General features: G+C 54.2%; 1 protein-coding gene across 1 annotated transcript in view; it reads right to left on the reverse strand.

The window, feature by feature from the left end:
* Positions 1–293: 293 nt before the first annotated feature.
* LOC116937112 (tudor domain-containing protein 3-like) overlaps positions 294–22,478 on the reverse strand; it is a gene marked incomplete at its 3' end in the record, with an annotated part of 35,205 nt that continues 13,020 nt past the window's right edge. The window contains exons 2-3 of the mRNA XM_076063859.1: positions 18,866–19,040; positions 294–463 (exon numbers count right to left, since the gene is read on the reverse strand). Coding sequence (XP_075919974.1) covers positions 294–463; positions 18,866–19,040 — 345 coding nt within the window. The remainder of the gene's footprint in view (positions 464–18,865; positions 19,041–22,478) is intronic.

Below are 22,478 nucleotides of genomic sequence, written 5' to 3' on the forward strand. Positions count from 1 at the left end.
GCTCTCTCACTCACCCTCTCACTCGCCCCACCCACCCGCTCGCCCGCCCGCCTCTCTCACTCTCTCACTCACGCTCTCACTCTCTCACTCGCTCTCTCACTCACCCTCTCACTCGTCCCTCCCACCCACCCGCTCGCCCGCCCGCTCTCTCACTCTCTCACTCACGCTCTCACTCTCTCTCTCACTCGCTCGCTCACTCTCTCACTCGCTCTCTCACTCACCCTCTCACTCGTCCCACCCACCCACCCGCTCGCCCGCCCGCTCTCTCACTCACGCTCTCTCACTCGCCCCACCTGACTGACCGTCCAGGGACAGGGCCTCCATCTTGGGGTTGAGGAAGTCGAAGAGCGTGCTGTGGGGCGACGGACGCCCCCCGCCCGCCGCTCCCGGTGTGTCGCCGTCGCCGGCGGCCTCGCGGCGTCCCCGGCCGCGACCCCGGGTCGTCCGCCGAAGCCTCCACGCTCTGCGCGCACACAAAGATAGCCCCCCCCCCCCCACTGCGTTAAAACAGAAACTTTCAGAACCAACCAACCAACCCCCCCCCCCCCCCGACGACCCCCACCATCCAACCCAAACTTTGACCGGGCTCTCAGCAAATTGCAAAAATTGGACGCTGCGGTGGGCCGGGAGATGTTGATTGCCTCGCCTGGTATGCGGGAGGTCGTGGTTCGATCCCCGACCCTGACGCCTGCTGCTGCTGTATATTTGAAGTTTGCGTGTCTCTCTCTCTCATCATCATCACGGCGGCTAGGAGATGTTAACTACCTCGCCTGGTGCACAGGAGGTCGTGGGTTCGATCCCAACCCTGACGCCTGCTGTATATTTGAAGTTTGCGTGTCTTTCTCTCTCTCATCATCATCACGGTGGCTAGGAGATGTTAACTACCTCGCCTGGTGTGCAGAAGATCGTGGGTTCAATCAGCCCTGACGCCTGCTGTATATTTGGAGTCTGCTGTGTCTCTCTCTCTCTCATCATCATCACGGTGGCTAGGAGATGTTAACTACCTCGCCTGGTGTACAGGAGGTCGTGGGTTCGATCCCGACCCTGACGATGCCTGCTGCTGTATATTTGGAGTTTGCGTGTCTCTCTCTCTCTCATCATCATCACGGTGGCTAGGAGATGTTAACTACCTCGCCTGGTGTACAGGAGGTCGTGGGTTCGATCCCGACCCTGACGATGCCTGCTGCTGTATATTTAGAGTTTGCGTGTCTCTCTCTCTCTCTCTCCCCGTGGTCTTCCTACGTCTCGTGACCTTATCAACCCCCCCCCCACCTCCCTCAGTCCAATCTCGCGTGACGTCATGCCGGTGTGCGTCACAGACAAAGCTCCCCCGTGTAGCCTCTAACAGACTGTAGGGGCAAGTGCTGTTTGTTAGCGAGCAGCACCTACGAAGCCCGAACGCACGAGGGGGTGGGTGGCCAGCAGCACCACGCCCGGCCGCCTTTGTCTCCCCAGTGGCGATGTTTACTACTACACACCGCACCCAGGTGTGCTCATTTGAGGCCGAGTCGACCTAGAGGAGGCCCAGGACCCGTCCAGAAAATCGTCAGCGGGCGTCGGCCGCGAGCGGGGAATCGAACCCACGCCGCCGCTCCTCACGAGCGGAACCTCACGTGAACCTCACGTGAACCTCACGTGAACCGCGCGAGAACCTCACGTGAACCTCACGTGAACCTCACTTGAATCACACGTGAACCTCACGTGTGGTTCGCGTGTGGTTCACGTGAACCTCACGTGAACCACACGTGAACCTCACGTGAACCACACGTGAACCTCACGTGAACCTCACGTGAACCTCCCGTGAACCTCGCGTGAACCTCACGTGAACCTCACGTGAACCACACGTGAACCTCACGTGAACCTCACGTGAACCTCCCGTGAACCTCGCGTGAACCTCACGTGAACCTCGTGTGTGGTTCACGTGAACCTCACGTGAACCTCACGTGAACCTCCCGTGAACCTCGCGTGAACCACACGTGAACCTCACGTGAACCACACGTGAACCTCCCGTGAACCTCGCGTGAACCTCGCGTGTGGTTCACGTGAACCTCACGTGAACCACACGCGAGGTTCACGTGAACCACACGTGAGGTTCACGTGAACCACACGTGAGGTTCACGTGAACCTCACGTGAACCACACGTGAACCTCACGTGAACCACACGTGAACCTCCCGTGAACCTCGCGTGAACCTCACGTGAACCTCGTGTGTGGTTCACGTGAACCTCACGTGAACCTCACGTGAACCTCGCGTGAACCTCGCGTGAACCTCACGTGAACCACACGTGAACCTCACGTGAACCTCACGTGAACCTCCCGTGAACCTCGCGTGTGGTTCACGTGAACCTCCCGTGAACCTCGCGTGAACCTCGCGTGAACCGCGCGTGGTAGGCGCGTGAACCGCGCGTGAACCGCGCGTGAACACTCGAACTCCCTCGACCGCGAGCCACGACCGGGGCGATGTGCGCCGCACGTGCACGGCTCGCGCGACGCGAGGATTTTTAAATCCCGGTTCTAAAAGTGCCGACAGGAGGCCGAGCTGGCTGGGTGGGGGGTGGGTGGGGGGGGTGGATAAGTAAATAAATAACGCTCGCTCGGCTCGCTCGGCTCCAGAGCGAGAGAGAGAGTGAGAGAGAGAGTGAGAGAGAGAGAGTGAGAGAGAGAGTGAGAGAGAGAGAGAGTGAGAGAGAGAGAGAGTGAGAGAGAGAGAGAGAGAGTGAGAGAGAGAGTGAGAGAGAGAGTGAGAGAGAGAGAGAGTGAGAGAGAGAGAGAGTGAGAGAGAGAGTGAGAGAGAGAGAGAGTGAGAGAGAGAGAGAGTGAGAGAGAGCTTCGACGGCATTTCTCATTCCGCCAAAAAGTGACCATTTAAAGCGTCGCCGTCCCGTTGTCGTCTTCTTCGTCGTCTGCTTCTTCGTCGTCTTCATCGTCGTCTTCATCTTCGTCTTCATCTTCATCGTCTTCATCTTCATCGTCTTCATCTTCGATTTCATCTTCATCGTCTTCATCTTCATCGTCTTCATCTTCGTCGTCTTCATCTTCATCGTCTTCGTCGTCTTCGTCTTCATCTTCATCGTCTTCGTCTTCATCGTCTTCATCTTCATCGTCTTCGTCATCTTCGTCTTCATCTTCATCGTCTTCGTCGTCTTCGTCTTCATCTTCATCGTCTTCGTCGTCTTCGTCTTCATCTTCATGTCTTCTTCGTCGTCTTCGTCGTCTTTATCGTCTTCATCGTCGTCTTCATCATCTTCGCCGTCTTCGTCGTCTTCTTCATCTTCTTCGTCTTCATCTTCATCGTCTTCATCTTCATCGTCTTCATCTTCATCGTCTTCATCTTCATCGTCTTCATCTTCTTCGTCTTCGTCGTCGTCCGCCTGTCACAGTAGCGGCGACAAACGACAGCTAAACGACAACAAATCCATCGCCCGCTATGGCATTGAAGTTAAATTTTTTCGTGACACATCGGGGATCGGAGGGGTGGTTGAGAAATGAAGACGATAAAAAAAAAAGATGAAAAATAAAAACTCAGAAAACCGTCATCAACTCCTCTCCAAGAAGACGCTAATGGGCTCCGAGCCAGGCAGTTTGGCTCTTAATGACTCCGCTACGACTCCTCGCCAACATCTCGAGCGCTCCTTTACTCAGAACAGCGAACAGCTCGCCTGCACGGGGCACAGCAGCAGCAGTAGCAGCAGTAGCAACAGCAGCAGTAGTAGTAGCAACAGCAGCAGTAGTAGCAGCACCAGCAGTAGCAGCAGCAGTAGTAGCAGCAGTAGTAGCAGCAGTAGCAGCAGCAGAAGCACCAGCAGTAGCAGCAGTAGCAGCAATAGCAGCAGTAGCAGCAGTAGCAGCAACAGCAGTAGCAGCAATAGCAGCAGTAGCAGCAGCACCAATAGCAGCAGTAGCAGTAGCAGCAGTAGCAGCAGCAGAAGCAGCAGCATTAGTAGCAGCAGTAACAGCAGTAGCAGCAGCAGCATTAGTAGCAGCAGCAGTAGCAGCAGTAGCAGCAGCAGCACCAATAGCAGCAGCAGTAGCAGCAGAGTAGCAGCAGCAGAAGCAGCAGCATTAGTAGCAGCAGTAACAGCAGTAGCAGCAGCAGCATTAGTAGCAGCAGCAGTAGCAGCAGTAGCAGCATTAGTAGCAGCAGCAGTAGCAGCAGTGTCGGGGAGCGAGGGGAGCGGCGGCGCCCGTTAATTCTGGTGCCATGGCTCTCGTTATTCTCCGATAAAATAAAAATTATATATATTTAAAAAAAGGCCTCTTAATGGACGATCGTTAAAAACAATTGGTGATGAGCCCCGCACTCAGCCAGCCGGAGGAGGACTCCTATTAACGGCCCTCCAGTGCCGGCTGTCCAGTGCCAACGCCTGGCACAGTGGAATGAAGCGTCGTGCGTGCGGGTCAGCCGGCCGGCCGGCCGGCCGGCCGGTCGTGCGGACGGACGGACGGACGGACGGACGGACGGACGGACGGACGGACGGACGGACGGACGGACGGACGGACGGACGGACGGACGGCTCTGTTACGGAGACAGATTAAGCGCGGGGGCTCACGGACGGGCGCCGCCGCGATCCTCGGAACCCTCGCTTACATGAGCTCTCTCGGAGAGTTCGGTGCGCTTCCAAAAAGCGAGCGTCAAAAGGCAAATTTGAATGATCGCGTCAAAGCGTGGGGGGGGGGGGGGGGGGGGGGAAAGGGTCAACGGCGCGTGGGCGTTTATTGTTGGAGCCCCCCACCCCCCTGCCAGCCCCTCCTTGGCCACTCGCCGCGGTATTTTCGACGAGAGAAGTCGGCCCTTTCGTGTCTCTGCGCCCGCTAATTGCCTCCTGATTGCTTGCCTCGAGCCGTGGACATTCCCCCGCAGCATGTTTGTTCGGGCAGAGCGAGCGCTGGCGCCAACGCTGACGACGTTTAACATCGCGCGGCATCGCGGCGGGGGGGAAAGAATCAGGATCCGCAAATAGCCGCTGCTGCCAGCTGTGCCATTAACCCTTTCCCGTTCCGATGACGTACCCGTACGCACGTGTACGTCATCAGCCACGTGTACGTCATCAGCCACGTGTACGTCATCAGCCACGTGTACGTCATCAGCCACGTGTACGTATCAGGCACAGGCACGTCATCAGCACGTCATCAGCACTTCAGCTGTGCGTCATCAGCACGTCATCAGCACGTGTACGTCATCAGTACGTCATCAGTACATCATCAGCACGTGTACGTCATCAGCATGTCATCAGCACGTGTACGTCATCTTTATGTGTACGTCATCAGCACGTGTACGTCATCAGTACGTGTACGTATGTGCACGTCATTAGTACGTCATCAGCAGGTGTACGTATGTGTACGTCATTAGCAGATGTACGTCATCAGCACGTGTACGTCATCAGCACGTGTACGTCATCAGCATGGTGTACATCAGTATTTGTACGTCATCAGCAGGTGTACGTCATCAGCAGGTGTACGTCATCAGCAGGTGTACGTCATCAGTATGTGTACGTCATCAACAGGTGTACGTCATCAGTATGTGTACGTCATCAACATGTGTACGTCATCAGCATGTGTACGTCATCAGCAGGTGTACGTCATCAACAGGTGTACGTCATCAGCAGGTGTACATCATCAACAGGTGTACGTCATAGTATGTGTACGTCATCAGTATGTGTACGTCATCAGCAGGTGTACGTCATCAGTTTATCGTTCCGATGTATATGCATGCAAGTAATATATCGTATAAAGGCGCCAGCATGATCGTTAATAATCATAGACGGCCACAATCTCTCCACTGCTGGATTCGAGGCTTTTGAACAACGTCACCGACCCTCGGGGAGCACAAAAGTACGGCAACGTCGCCGTCGGCACCGGAACGCCCCCCCCCCCCCGGGGCAGAGCGAACGGCGGTCGGCCCGTGCGAGGTCGCCTCTGGGGGGGCGGGGGCACTCTAGGTGGCTATCGCGGTTTGTGCACACCCCACACGCACACACACGCACACACACACACCCCACACACACACACCCCACACACACACACACCACACACCCCACACACACACACGCACACACCACACACACCACACACGCACACACACCACACACACACACGCACACACACCACACACACCACACACACACACCACACACACCACACACACCACACACACACCACACACACCACACACACACACGCACACACACACCACACACACCACACACACACACGCACACACACCACACACACACACCACCACACACCACACACACCACACACACACACCACACACACACCACACACACACGCACACACACCACACACACGCACCACACACACCACACACACACCACACACACCACACACACCACACACACACACACCACACACACACCACACACACCACATACACCACACACACACGCACACACACCACACACACACACACGCACACACACCACACACACCACACACACACACCACACACACACACGCACACACACCACACACACACACACGCACACACACCACACACACCACACACACACACCACACACACCACACACACACACATCACACACCACACAAACCACACACACACCACACACACACACATCACACACCACACACACACACACCACACACACCACACACACACACATCACACACCACACACACACACCACACACACCACACACACACACACACATCACACACCACACACACACCACACACACCCCACACACACCACACACACACACATCACACACCACACACACACTCAAAACACACACCACACACACACACCCCACACACACTCAAAACACACCCCACACACACACACCACACACACACCACACACACCCCACACACACCACACACACACACATCACACACACACACCCCACACACACTCAAAACACACACCACACACACACACCCCACACACACACCCCACACACACCCCACACACACCACACACACACACCCCACACACACCCATCACACACCCCACACACACCCATCACACACCACACACACACACCCCACACACACCTCACACACACACACCCATCACACACCCCACACACACCCATCACACACCCCACACACACACACACACCCATCACACACACACCCCACACACACCCCACACACACACACACCACACACACACCCATCACACACCACACACACACACACACCCCACACACACACACACCACACACACACACCACACACACCCCCATCACACACCACACACACACACACCCATCACACATCACACACCACACACACACACACCACACACCCCACACACACCCCACACACACACACACCACACACACCCAACCGCCCGCTCGCCCGCCACCTTCCACACCACCGCCGCTTACGTGCGGATTAATGTCAAACCGAGCTCGCAGGGCCACGGCGGATAACCAGACTGGACCGCACGGATAAACAAGGCGGGGCCCGCTCGTCAATATCAATTTGCAACTTCACAAAGGAGGCAAAATGTGCAAACGCTCACGTTATTAAACCCCCGACGGGAGGCGAGCCCCCTTTAATAGAGAGCCCACACGCACCGTGATTAATCAAAGGCTTGCTTGCTTGCCAATAATAATAATGGTCATCATACCAATTCAAGGTGGCCTAACAGCATAATGAGCTGTGGGGGGGGGGGGGGGGGTGGTGGCTTGGGGCAAGTGCGACAGCCCCTTTTCGAACCGGCGGTGGAAATTCCACATTCCCATGGCAGGCACCCGCGCGGCGCATCGGCTGGTGCGGTCAGACGCTCCTTAAACCGCCTCCAGTTCCTTCTCGCACGGCCTCGTCAATTCGTCTCCGTCGCTCCGACTCCCTTCCTCTCCCCTCCGCTCCTATCCCGTCCCTCCCCCCCGTTGACCTTCCGTGACCCCCCCACCACGTGACCTCTATCGAGGTCACTCATTCCTCGGTCACCCTTCCCGTGCCGCTTTGAAGCCGCCTGGTCAAGCCTCGCCGATGAACTATCTGGTTACTTTGGTAAGCATCCGTCATTGTTCTTGTTGTTGTTTTATTGTTGTTGTTGTTTTAGTGTTGTTGTTTTAGTGTTGTTGTTGTTTTATTGTTGTTGTTGTTGTTGTTTTATTGTTGTTGTTTTATTGTTGTTGTTGTTTTATTGTTGTTGTTGTTGTTGTTTTATTGTTATTGTTGTGGTTGCGTTCGACCAAAAAGACAGCCGTGACGTTTGACGCGCGTGGGGAGACGCCGGCAAACGCGGCGCGTCTCTCACATAGAGACCCATAGACTCACATAGGGACATGTAGACTCGCATAGAGACCCATAGACTCAATTAGAGACCCATAGACTCACATAGTGACCCATAGACTCAATTAGAGACCCATAGACTCACATAGTGACCCATAGACTCACATAGAGACCCATTGACTCACATAGAGACCCGTAGACTCACAAAGAGATCCCATAGACTCGCATAGAGACCCGTAGACTAACATAGAAACCCATAGACTCACATAGAGACCCATAGACTCACAGAGAGACTCATAGACTCACATAGAGACCCATAGACTCACATAGAGACCCGTAGACTCACATAGAGACCCATTGACTCACATAGAGACCCATTGACTCACATAGAGACCCATAGACTCACATAGAGACCCATAGACTCAATAAGAGACCCATAGACTCACATAGAGACCCAGACTCACATAGAGACCCATAGACTCACATAGAGACCCATGGACTCGCATAGAGACCCATAGACTCGAATAGAGACCTATAGACTCACATAGAGACACGCAGACTCGCAAAGAGACCCATAGACTCACATAGAGACCCATTGACTCACATAGAGACCCATAGACTCACATAGAGACCCATAGACTCACATAGAGACCCATAGACTCACATAGAGACCCAGACTCACATAGAGACCCATGGACTCGCATAGAGACCTATAGACTCGCATAGAGACCCATAGACTCACATAGAGACCCGCAGACTCGCAAAGAGACCCATAAACTCACATAGAGACCCATTGACTCACATAGAGACCCATAGACTCACATAGAGACCCATAGACTCACAAAGAGACCCATAGACTCACATAGAGACCCAGACTCACATAGAGACCCATAGACTCACATAGAGACCCGCAGACTCGCAAAGAGACCCATAGACTCACATAGAGACCCATAGACTCACATAGAGACCCGCAGACTCGCAAAGAGACCCATAGACTCACATAGAGACCCATAGACTCGCATAGAGACCCATAGACTCACACAGAGACCCGCAGACTCGCAAAGAGACCCATAGACTCACATAGAGACCCATAGACTCACATAGGGACCCATAGACTCACATAGGGACACATTGACTCACATAGAGACCCATTGACTCACATAGAGACGCATAGACTCACAGAGACCCAGATACTCACATAGAGATGCATAGACTCACACAGAGACCCATAGACTCACATAGAGACCCATAGACTAACACAGAGACCCATAGACTCACATAGAGACCCATAGACTCACACAGAGACCCATAGACTCACATAGAGACCCATAGACTCACATAGAGACCCATAGACTTGCATAGAGACGCATAGACTCACATAGAGACCCATAGACTCACATAGAGACCCATAGACTTACACAGAGACCCATAGACTCACATAGAGACCCATAGCCTCACAGAGACCCAGAGACTCACATAGAGATGCATAGACTCACACAGAGACCCATAGACTCACATAGAGACCCATAGACTCACACAGAGACCCATAGACTCACATAGAGACGCATAGACTCACAGAGACCCAGATACTCACATAGAGATGCATAGACTCACACAGAGACCCATAGACTCACATAGAGACCCATAGACTCACACAGAGACCCATAGACTCACATAGAGACCCATAGACTCACACAGAGACCCATAGACTCACATAGAGACCCATAGACTCACATAGAGACCCATATACTTGCATAGAGACGCATAGACTCACATAGAGACCCATAGACTCACATAGAGACCCATAGACTTACACAGAGACCCATAGACTCACATAGAGACCCATAGCCTCACAGAGACCCAGAGACTCACATAGAGATGCATAGACTCACACAGAGACCCATAGACTCACATAGAGACCCATAGACTCACACAGAGACCCATAGACTCACATAGAGACCCATAGACTCACACAGAGACCCATAGACTCACATAGAGACACATAGACTCACAGAGACCCAGATACTCACATAGAGATGCATAGACTCACACAGAGACCCATAGACTCACATAGAGATGCATAGACTCACACAGAGACCCATAGACTCACATAGAGACCCATAGACTCACACAGAAACCCATAGACTCACATAGAGACCCATAGACTCACATAGAGACCCATAGACTTGCATAGAGACGCATAGACTCACATAGAGACCCATAGACTCACATAGAGACCCATAGACTTACACAGAGACCCATAGACTCACATAGAGACCCATAGCCTCACAGAGACCCAGAGACTCACATAGAGATGCATAGACTCACACAGAGACCCATAGACTCACATAGAGACCCATAGACTCACACAGAGACCCATAGACTCACATAGAGACGCATAGACTCACAGAGACCCAGATACTCACATAGAGATGCATAGACTCACACAGAGACCCATAGACTCACATAGAGACCCATAGACTCACACAGAGACCCATAGACTCACATAGAGACCCATAGACTCACACAGAGACCCATAGACTCACATAGAGACCCATAGACTCACATAGAGACCCATATACTTGCATAGAGACGCATAGACTCACATAGAGACCCATAGACTCACATAGAGACCCATAGACTTACACAGAGACCCATAGACTCACATAGAGACCCATAGCCTCACAGAGACCCAGAGACTCACATAGAGATGCATAGACTCACACAGAGACCCATAGACTCACATAGAGACCCATAGACTCACACAGAGACCCATAGACTCACATAGAGACCCATAGACTCACACAGAGACCCATAGACTCACATAGAGACACATAGACTCACAGAGACCCAGATACTCACATAGAGATGCATAGACTCACACAGAGACCCATAGACTCACATAGAGATGCATAGACTCACACAGAGACCCATAGACTCACATAGAGACCCATAGACTCACACAGAAACCCATAGACTCACATAGAGACCCATAGACTCACACAGAGACCCACACAGAGACCCATAGACTCACATAGAGACCCATAGACTCACAGAGACCCAGAAACTCACACAGAGACCCATAGACTCACAGAGAGCCCCATAGACTCACACAGAGACCCATAGACTCACACAGAGACCCATATACTCACACAGAGACCCATAGACTCACATAGAGACCCATAGACTCACACAGAGACCCATATACTCACACAGAGACCCATAGACTCACACAGAGACCCATAGACTCGCGTCGCCACTCCGCCCTCTCAGCCATTCGCCGGCCGCCATAAAAAAAAAATTCCGCAGGCCGTCAAAAGCCGCGGCGCGTGAAACACCGTGGGCTACTCTGTCGTCGTGCGGGGGGGGGGGGGGGGGGTGGGGGGTAGGGGGAGGGTACGGGGTGGGTTGGGATCGCGACGGGCACGGTCCAGCGGTCCGCCTCCACCTAGGCGGAGAAATCCTTCGCCCCCCCCGCGTGCCCTCCGGAGCTGCGGCATTGCGCTCGCCTCCACGCAAATCCACCCACGCGGGTGTTCGGTAAAATTCGCGCCGGAAAGGTCGGCAGGTCAAAATAAACGGTCAACCGTGAGATTAATCGCGCGATTATGAGCTACGAACCAATTGAAAAACTAAATTTTTTTTTTTTTTTACTTTACCACCACCAGGTAAAGGAGGCACAACCGGGCTACATGGGAGCGAGCTGGGCCGTCACAAGTGATGTCGCCCAACGAAGATGGTCTTCACCGTCATCACGCGCGCAATTCAAAGCAGTCGCCCGAAGCCCTCCGTGCGCGTGGGTTCTTTCGGTAAAGTCACGGTCGGTAGAGAAATAAGTAACAGATCACGATGTTTCGATCGCAACACGAGCAATCGTCATCGGGTGGAAAGAAGAAGCAGTAGAACTGCTGATTTCGTTTTTAACCACCGGGTAAGGCCCACTCATCTAACTGATGCATCTTTCCACCTGATGACGATTGCTTGTGTTGCCATCGAAACGTCGTGATCTGTTATTCATTTTTCTACCTACCGTGACTTTGCCGAAAGAACCAAGGAGTATGGATTCCCATGGCAGGCACCCGCATATGTGGCGCACGTGACTGTATGACTGTAGCCACGTGCGAAAGCGTCCGCTGAATGAATACACAGCGGACGTAAAAGATCAACCCGACATCGTTTGACAAAGTAGGTCGCAGTTTCCCGCGAATGTTGGATTATACAACAGCGGCAATCATCGCACCCTACTGGGGGACTCGAGCCCCAAGGTCACTCAGTCCCCAAGTTCAATCAAGCCCCAAGGTCACTCGAGCCCCAAGGTCACTCGAGCCCCAAGGTCACTCAGTCCCCAAGGTCACTCAGGCTCCAAGGTCACTCAGGCCCCAAGGTCACTCGAGCCCCAAGGTCACTCAGTCCCCAAGGTCACTCGAGCCCCACGGTCACTCAGGCTCCAAGGTCACTCAGGCTCCTAGGTCACTCAGGCCCCAAGGTCACTCAGGCCCGAAGGCCATTCAGGCCCCAAGGTCACCCAGGCCCTAAGGTCATTCAGGCCCCAAGGTCACCGAGGCCCTAAGGTCACACTTGCGAAGGAGACCCCTACACCGGTCTCTTTGAGCCCTCGCCCGCCGGTAACAAAAAAAAAACGATGGGAAAGCTCTGCTGCTGGACGAACGAGACATTCTCATCGGCCTCCGACCCCGGGCCACGAATAACGGATGGGAACGATCGCCTGCTGAGTCAACACGCCGCTATGCAGGAGGTCGTGGGTTCGATCCCGACTCCGGCTCCTTCCTGCTGTATATTTGGAGTTTGCTTGTCTCTCCCTCTCTCTCTCTCTCTCCCCGGTTTTTCCCCTCCCACATTTCGAACCAACGTCACGCGTTGAATAGTCTCTGGCTGCTGTGAATTTCCACGCGACAACGAAAAGCCGCCTCTTCGTCGAGCCATCATTTGCGATAGCCTGCGTCGCTTCTGCAAAGAGAGCTACGTGGCAGCTCAATGTACACGCGTGGGGGGCCTTAACCTGGTCAAGTATATACAAAAAAAAATGTGCAATAGTCAGTTCCTTCGCACGTGCGGAGCAACTCCACCGCGCTCCGCCGCGTAACGTCTCCGGGCCGCCGGCGGCGGTGCCGGCACCGGCGGTGGATTTGACGGCGCGGTGGGGGGCCGTGAGCGCCCGACGCCAGGCGCCAACGCCATCGATCGCACGGGCGCCGGGGGAGCGCCGGGGAACGGCGGCGCCTCACGAGCCGGCGAGAGCGGCACGCTGCCGGTCATTATTTAAGCGCCGGATTTTTATTGGCAGCACAGGTACGCGCGTGCGAGCGCCCGCGTGTTTGTTTGACGCACGTGTTTGACGCACGTGTTTAACGCACGTGTTTAACGCACGTGTTTAACGCACGTGTTTAACGCACGTGTTTAACGCACGCGTTTGACGCACGCGTGCAGGGCAGCGGTGGTGTAGCGTCTGGCGCGCTGCGCTGCGGATCCGATTCACGCTCGCGGCCATCGGCGGTGGCGATTTTCTGAACGGGCCCTGGGGGCCTCCCCCCTAAGGTCAACTCAGCCAAAGGCGGCCGGGCGTGGTGCTGGCCACCCACCCCCTGGTGTGCCGTGCCGGCATATCATAGGTGCTGCTCGCTAGCAGCACTTGCCCCGACAAGTGCGTTAAGGGCTATACGGGGGATCTTTGTCTTGGTGCGTGTGTGTGTGTGTGTTGTGTGTTGATGTACATGTGCATGGATGCGTGTTGGCATATAGCGGTTGTTGTTGCTGTTGTTGCATGCGTGCTTATGTATGTGTGTGTGTATGTAGGTATGAATGTGTGTGTGTGTGTGTGCGTGTGTATGTGATGTGTGTGCGTGCGTGTTGGTGCGCGTGTATGAATGTATGTGGAGCCTCTTTCGCACCGTACGTAGCCAGCCATTATGCCCTTCGTAGGTGCTACTCGCTAACGGCACTTGCCCCAAAATAATTTTTTGAGGCTATTACGGGGGATCTTGACGTGCGGTTGTGTAGAGCTGAGCTACGCCGCACTCCCAACATGGTGACAGGGGTCCAATTCCGAGTCCATGGATAACATCACGGGGGTGGGGGGGGGGTTAACTCCCCTAGGTCGACTCAGCCTTAAATGAGTAACCTGATGCGATGTGTAAAAACATCGCCACTGGGGAGACGAATGCGGCCGGGCGTGGTGCTGTCCACCCACCTTACCGCACGTGCCGTGCCGGCTTCCACAGGTGCCGCTCGCCAACAGCGCTTGCCCCAACAGTCTGTTGAGGCTTTACTGGGCGACCATTGGCTTTGTCTTTGTGTATACGTGAGCTGGTATAGTGTGTGTGTGTGTGCGTTGGTGTGCGATTGAGAGTCGGTGTGTGTACGTGTTAGGAAATATGTGTGTGTGTGTGTGTGTCTTCGCTAACAGCGCTTGCCCCAACAGTTTGTTAAATCCGTACGTGGGTCGTTGGGGATACAAAGGCGGCCAGGCGTGGCGCTGCCATCCGTGGCGTTAATCGGTGCTCGCTAAAGGCACTTTGTCCCATAAAGTCGATTGAAGGCCACGTGGGGGGATCTCTGTATTCGGCCAGACGATTGGATTCACGTTGTTTTTTTGTAATAAATGAACGACTTTTTTCTTTTATAATTTCCTCTGTTCAACAATTAAATTGCAATACAGCACGTAAAAAAAATAAAAATGTTGTAACTTTAATCATTTCGTCCGCTGACATGTTCATAATTGACTCTTAATCATTGTAAATCACATTTATTTGAATAATTTACAAACTCATGTTTAAATATGTAAGTCGTTGGCTTAAAGCTACTTTTCCAACGGGCGAAGAGTTAATCTTTCACGAGTTAAACTTTTCACGCTAATAATTTAAACCATCGCATTTTAATGCCACCTTACATTGCATTCGTGTTATCGATTAAATATTAATCGCCTCCATGAATGCAATTTTCCAACGCTTAGTATGATCGGGAGGGTCTCACGCGTCGGAAAACGCGCGAGCCCGCTCTGCGAGGAAATCCCCGTCGATGTCGCGGGGAACGCTTCCTCCCCTCGGACCGCGCACATTGCTCTTGTCGAGGCCGTGCGTTTACGATGAACTACCGGGGATTGTTTTGCCGTTTTCAATGTCCACGTGACGACCACGACGACGAGCCGCTCCCCGTCGGAGCTGTCACTTGGTGGTGGCCGTGCCGCTTTTGAAAAAGAGGCACGCAGGCTCAGTGAGGCCTTGCCTGGTAAAATGAAAACATTTACGTTTAGAATACGAGTGGTCGGGCAGACCGGACTGGATCTGTGGATTATGAGAGGTCTGGCGGATCGGACTGGATCTGTGGAATAGGAGTGGCCTGGTGGGTTGGACTGGATCTGTGGAATACGAGATGTCTGGTGGATGGGACTGGATCTGTGGAATAGGAGTGGCCTGGTGGATTGGACTGGATCTGTGGAATAGGAGTGGCCTGGTGGATGGGACTGGATCTGTGGAATATGAGTGGCCTGGTGGATTGGACTGGATCTGTGGAATAGGAGTGGCCTGGTGGGTTGGACTGGATCTGTGGAATAGGAGTGGCCTGGTGGGTTGGACTGGATCTGTGGAATAGGAGTGGCCTGGTGGATTGGACTGGATCTGTGGAATAGGAGTGGCCTGGTGGATGGGACTGGATCTGTGGAATATGAGTGGCCTGGTGGATGGGACTGGATCTGTGGAATAGGAGTGGCCTGGTGGGTTGGACTGGATCTGTGGAATATGAGTGGCCTGGTGGATTGGACTGGATCTGTGGAATAGGAGTGGCCTGGTGGATTGGACTGGATCTGTGGAATAGGAGTGGCCTGGTGGATTGGAATGGATCTGTGGAATATGAGTGGCCTGGTGGATTGGAATGGATCTGTGGCATATGAGTGGCCTGGTGGGTTGGACTGGATCTGTGGAATAGGAGTGGCCTGGTGGGTTGGACTGGATCTGTGGAATAGGAGTGGCCTGGTGGGTTGGACTGGATCTGTGGAATAGGAGTGGCCTGGTGGGTTGGACTGGATCTGTGGAATAGGAGTGGCCTGGTGGAGTGGACTGGATCTGTGGAATAGGAGTGGCCTGGTGGATGGGACTGGATCTGTGGAATAGGAGTGGCCTCGTGGATTGGACTGGATCTGTGGAATAGGAGTGGCCTGGTGGATTGGACTGGATCTGTGGAATAGGAGTGGCCTGGTGGGTTGGACTGGATCTGTGGAATATGAGTGGCCTGGTGGGTTGGACTGGATCTTTGGAATATGAGTGGCCTGGTGGGTTGGACTGGATCTGTGGAATAGGAGTGGCCTGGTGGATTGGACTGGATCTGTGGAATAGGAGTGGCCTGGTGGATTGGACTGGTTCTGTGGAATAGGAGTGGCCTGGTGGGTTGGACTGGATCTTTGGAATATGAGTGGCCTGGTGGGTTGGACTGGATCTGTGGAATAGGAGTGGCCTGGTGGATTGGACTGGATCTGTGGAATAGGAGTGGCCTGGTGGATGGGACTGGATCTGTGGAATAGGAGTGGCCTGGTGGGTTGGACTGGATCTGTGGAATAGGAGTGGCCTGGTGGATTGGACTAGATCTGTGGAATGAGTGGCCTGGTGGGTTGGACTGGATCTGTGGAATAGGAGTGGCCTGGTGGATTGGACTGGATCTGTGGAATAGCAGTGGCCTGGTGGATTGGACTGGATCTGTGGAATAGGAGTGGCCTAGTGGATTGGACTGGATCTGTGGAATAGGAGTGGCCTGGTGGATTGGACTGGATCTGTGGAATAGGAGTGGCCTGGTGGATTGGACTGGATCTGTGGAATAGGAGTGGCCTGGTGGATTGGACTGGATCTGTGGAATAGGAGTGGCCTGGTGGATTGGACTGGATCTGTGGAATAGGAGTGGCCTGGTGGATTGGACTGGATCTGTGGAATAGGAGTGGCCTGGCGGATTGGACTGGATCTGTGGAATTGGAGTGGCCTGGTGGGTTGTACTGGATCTGTGGAATATGAGTGGCCTGGTGGATTGGATTGGTTCTGTGGAATAGGAGTGGCCTGGTGGATTGGATTGGTTCTGTGGAATAGGAGTGGCCTGGTGGGTTGGACTGGATCTGGGGAATACGATATGTCTGGTGGATTGGCCTGGTTCTATGGAATGAGTGGCCTGGTAAATTGGACTGGATCTGTGGAATAGGAGTGGCCTGGTGGATTGGACTGGATCTGTGGAATAGGAGTGGCCTGGTGGGTTGGACTGGATCTGTGGAATAGGAGTGGCCTGGTGGGTTGGGCCGGATCTGTGGAATACGATATGTCTGGTGGACCGGACAGGATCTGGCTCTAGGCGCCACGAGGGGCGTTGGCCAGTCGGCTATTCGTAGCAGGGCAACGCCAAACTGGACATCTGTGATAAAGATCTTTTACAAACAGCTCGAAAGAACTGAGAGCGTGGGCAACGCTGTCGCTCAGACCAGCGGCGAGATCGCCGAGATTATTTGCCCGCGACACATTTCGACGCGACGATAAGCCACTTATGCCGAGCCGTTGCTCGTGATCGTCCGGTTCGCTCCTAACAAAAGAGCCACCCATAATCTCAGCGGGGCCTTACCTGGTAAGATAAAAAATAAAACATCGGGGTTTATAGATTTTTTTAGGGATTGCCGCTCAGCGTCCCTCGGGACGGCGGTGGCGGCACACCGTGACCACGGCGACCGGGGGAGGTGTCGCAAGGATTGGGGGGGGGGGGGGGAGGTGCAACGGTGGCTAGGAGATGTTGACTACCTCGCCTGGTACGCAGGAGGTCGTGGGTTCGATCAAGACCCTGACGATGCCTGCTGTATGTTTGGAGTTTGAGTGTCTCTCTCTCTCATCATCATCATCATCACGGTGGCTAGGAGATGTTAACTATCTTACCTGGTATGCAGGAGGTCGTTGGTTCGATATCGACCCTGACGCCTGCTGTATATTTGTAGTATGCGTGTCTCTCTCTCTCTTTCTCATTATCATCACGGTGGCTAGGAGATGTTAACTACCTTGCCTGGTGTGCAGGAGGGCGTGGGTTCGATCCCTACCCTGACGACGCCTGCTGTATATTTGTAGTTTGCGTCTCTCTCTCTCTCTCATCATTATCACGGCGGCTAGGAGATGTTAACTACCTCGCCTGGTACACAGGAGGTCGTGGGTTCGATCCCGACCCCGATGATGCCTACTGTATATTTGGAGTTTGCGTGTCTCTCTCTCTCACATCATCATCACGGTTGCTAGGAGATGTGAACTACCTCGCCTGGTACACAGGAGGTCGTGGGTTCGATCCCGACCGCTGACGCCCGAGTTTGTACGTTCTCCCCGCGGTCGCGTGGATTTTTCTCCGGGTCCTCCGTCGTCAATATTTTTTTCACTTCACTTCACCCCCATCCACATTTCGGAGCGATGTCGCGCGCTTTTAGAGCAGCCGGCTGCTGCCGATACATTACCCAAACGACGGCGATATCGGCCACTTTCGTTTGTGCTGGCCGGGGGTCCGCTTCCGACAACGCAGCCACGATAGGCTCAGTGCGGCCTAATTACCTGGCACGAATGTTTTAAATTCATTATGATTTTTTGTAAAACATATATGTTTAAGGGATTCCCGCTCACCGCCCCGCGACGGCGGCTGTGGTGCCAGGAGCTCGGCTAGCGGAGGCGCCGCCGGAGCGAGGAGGAGGGCGTTGAGGGCGTCCTCCAGGCGGTTGTGGTGATCCATGAGGGCTGCGCGTGACTCCGCGCGGGTGAAGCCCATCTCCATGATGCGCAGCAGGGAGCGCTCGTCCACCTGCAGCAGAGGAGGTGGAGGCGGGCAACGGGGGGTGAGGAACCAGCCGGGGGGAACTACACAGTCGCAAAAAACACCGCAGACAGCAACGCCACCGCCGACACGACCCACAGCTACAGCTCCACCGCCAACACCGCCGCCAACACCTCCACCACCAGCAATACCACCAACACCTCCACCACCAGCAATACCACCAGCAATACCACCAACACCTCCACCACCAGCAATACCACCAGCAATACCACCAACACCTCCACCACCAGCAATACCACCAGCAATACCACCAACACCTCCACCACCAGCAATACCACCAGCAATACCACCAGCAATACCACCAACACCTCCACCACCAGCAATACCACCAGCAATACCACCAACACCTCCACCACCAGCAATACCACCAACACCTCCACCACCAGCAATACCACCAGCAATACCACCAACACCTCCACCACCAGCAATACCACCAGCAATACCACCAACACCTCCACCACCAGCAATACCACCAGCAATACCACCAACACCTCCACCACCAGCAATACCACCAGCAATACCACCAACACCTCCACCACCAGCAATACCACCAGCAATACCACCAACACCGCCACCAACACCAGCACCGAAACCACCACCACCAACATCACCATCGCCCCCTTACAGCTCCACCACCTATCGCGCCACAACACCACCGCCTAACACAACACCAGCGCCTACACAACACCAGCGCCTAACACAACACCAGCGCCTACACAACACCACCGCCTAACACAACACCAGCGCCTACACAACACCACCGCCTACACAACACCAGCACCTACACAACACCACCGCCTACACAACACCACCGCCTAACACAACACCAGCGCCTACACAACACCAGCGCCTAACACAACACCACCGCCTACACAACACCACCGCCTAACACAACACCACCGCCTAACACAACACCACCGCCTACACAACACCAGCGCCTACACAACACCACCGCCTACACAACACCACCGCCTACACAACACCACCGCCTACACAACACCAGCGCCTACACAACACCACCGCCTACACAACACCACCGCCTAACACAACACCACCGCCTACACAACACCACCACCTACACAACACCACCGCCTACACAACACCACCGCCTACACAACACCAGCGCCTAACACAACACCACCGCCTACACAACACCACCGCCTACACAACACCACCGCCTACACAACACCAGCGCCTACAGGTCCACATAACTACCACCCACAGCCCCACAACATCACGACAACCAACACACTACCACCACCCACAGCTCCAGAACCACCACCACCTAGAGCCCTACAAAGAAAAAGATCCCCCATATAGCCTTAACAGACTGTAGGGGCAAGTGCTGTTGGCGAGTAACCTATGAAGGCCGGAACGGTACACGAGGGGGTGGGTGGCCAGCACCACGCCCGACCGCCTTTGTCTCCCCCAGTGGCGATGTTTTACACGGCGCACCAGGTACTCATTTGAGGCCGGGTCGAGCTAGGGGAGGCCCAGGACCGGTTCAGATAATCGTCACCGGTGGTGTTGGCCGTGAGCGGGAATCGAACCCGGGTCGCCAGGTTCGTAGCGCAGCACAGCGCTAACCGCTACACCGTCGCGCCCTACAACACACACACAACGACACACGCGCACATGCACAGGGTGGCCGCGCGAGCCACGGTGAATGACCGCAGGGGTTAATAATGCCCATGGCGCAGCGCCCGAAGGCAGACGAACGGCGCAGCGGGAAACACACGGGAACACTTTCCAGCGAGCGCCTACGAATCCCCGCGCTTGCGATGAGCACAGGCCGGCTACGCACGGCGCGAAAGGAGTTCAACGCACGTACACGCAGAGGGCCTGCTGGGCGCACGCCTTGTACGAACGAATTCATTCGCCGAATATTCATAGTTAACTGCCATGGTGGCTAGGAGATGTTGACCACCTCGCCTGGTATGCAGTTTGCGCGTCTCTCTTCTCCCCGCGGCCACGTTTTTCCCTTCCACAATTGGAATGCAAACGACACCTGCGTATGATTCGTCGTCCGTTCTGTACGTGTTCGGGGGGCGTTTCACAGACCTATATTACGATTCGCGTCGTGGTTTGTTTTGGTTTGTTTCAGCTGATGGCGCTGTGCGGACTCTCCAGCAACAGATCCGCTCATTCATACTGTAGGTACAACCCCCATCTCTTCCCACACAGGCCATCCGGCCCTCAGCTAAGAGCAACCCTACCCCTAGCGCTACCCCTATGCCATTCACTACCCCTACCCTTATCACTACCCTTACCACTACCCTTATCACTACCCCTATCACTACCACTATCACTACCCTTATCACTACCCCTATCACTACCCCTATCACTACCCCTACCACTACCCCAATCACTACGCCTACCACTACCCCTACCACTACCCCTACCACCACCCTTATCACTACCACTATCACTACCCCTATCACTACCCCTACCACTACCCCAATCACTATGCCTACCACTACCCCTATCACTACCCCTACCACTACCCCTACCACCACCCTTATCACTACCCCTAGCGCTACCCCTAGCGCTACCCCTACCACTACCCCAATCACTACGCCTACCACTACCCCTATCACTACCCCCTACCACTATCACTACCCCTATAACTACCCCCTACCACTACCCCTACCACTACCCTAATCACTACCCCTATCACTACCCCTACCACTACCCCTATCACTACCCCTATAACTACCCCTATCACTACCCCCATCACTACCCCCTATCACTACCCCTATCACTACCCCCTACCACTATCACTACCCCTATCACTACCCCTATCAATATCCCCTACCACTACCCCTACCACTACCCCAATCACTACCACTACCACTACCCCTATCACTACCCCTATCACTAGCCCCTACCACTACCCCTACCACTACCCCTACCACTACCCCAATCACTACCCCTACCACTATCCCTATCACTACCCCTATCACTACCCCTATCACTACCCCTACCACTACCCCTATCACTACCACTATCACTACCCTTATCACTACCCCTATCACTACCCCTACCACTATCACTACCCTTATCACTACCCCTACCACTACCCCTATCACTACCCCTTATCACTACCCCTATCGCTACCCCTATCACTACCCCTATCACTACCCCTACCACTACCCCCTACCACTATCACTACCCCTATCACTACCCCATCACTACCCCTATCACTACCCCTACCACTACCCCTATCACTAACCACTATCACTACCCCTACCACTACCCCCTACCACTATCACTACCCCTACCACTACCCCTATCACTACCACTATCACTACCCCTATCACTACCCCCTACCACTACCCCTATCACTACCCCCATCACTACCCCCTATCACTACCCCCATCACTACCCCCTATCACTACCCCTATT

This window comes from Petromyzon marinus, unplaced genomic scaffold (assembly GCF_048934315.1).
Source record: "Petromyzon marinus isolate PM22_M1 ecotype Great Lakes invasive population unplaced genomic scaffold, UKy_Petmar_22M1.pri1.0 PM_Scaffold_219, whole genome shotgun sequence".
Lineage (NCBI taxonomy): Eukaryota > Metazoa > Chordata > Hyperoartia > Petromyzontiformes > Petromyzontidae > Petromyzon > Petromyzon marinus.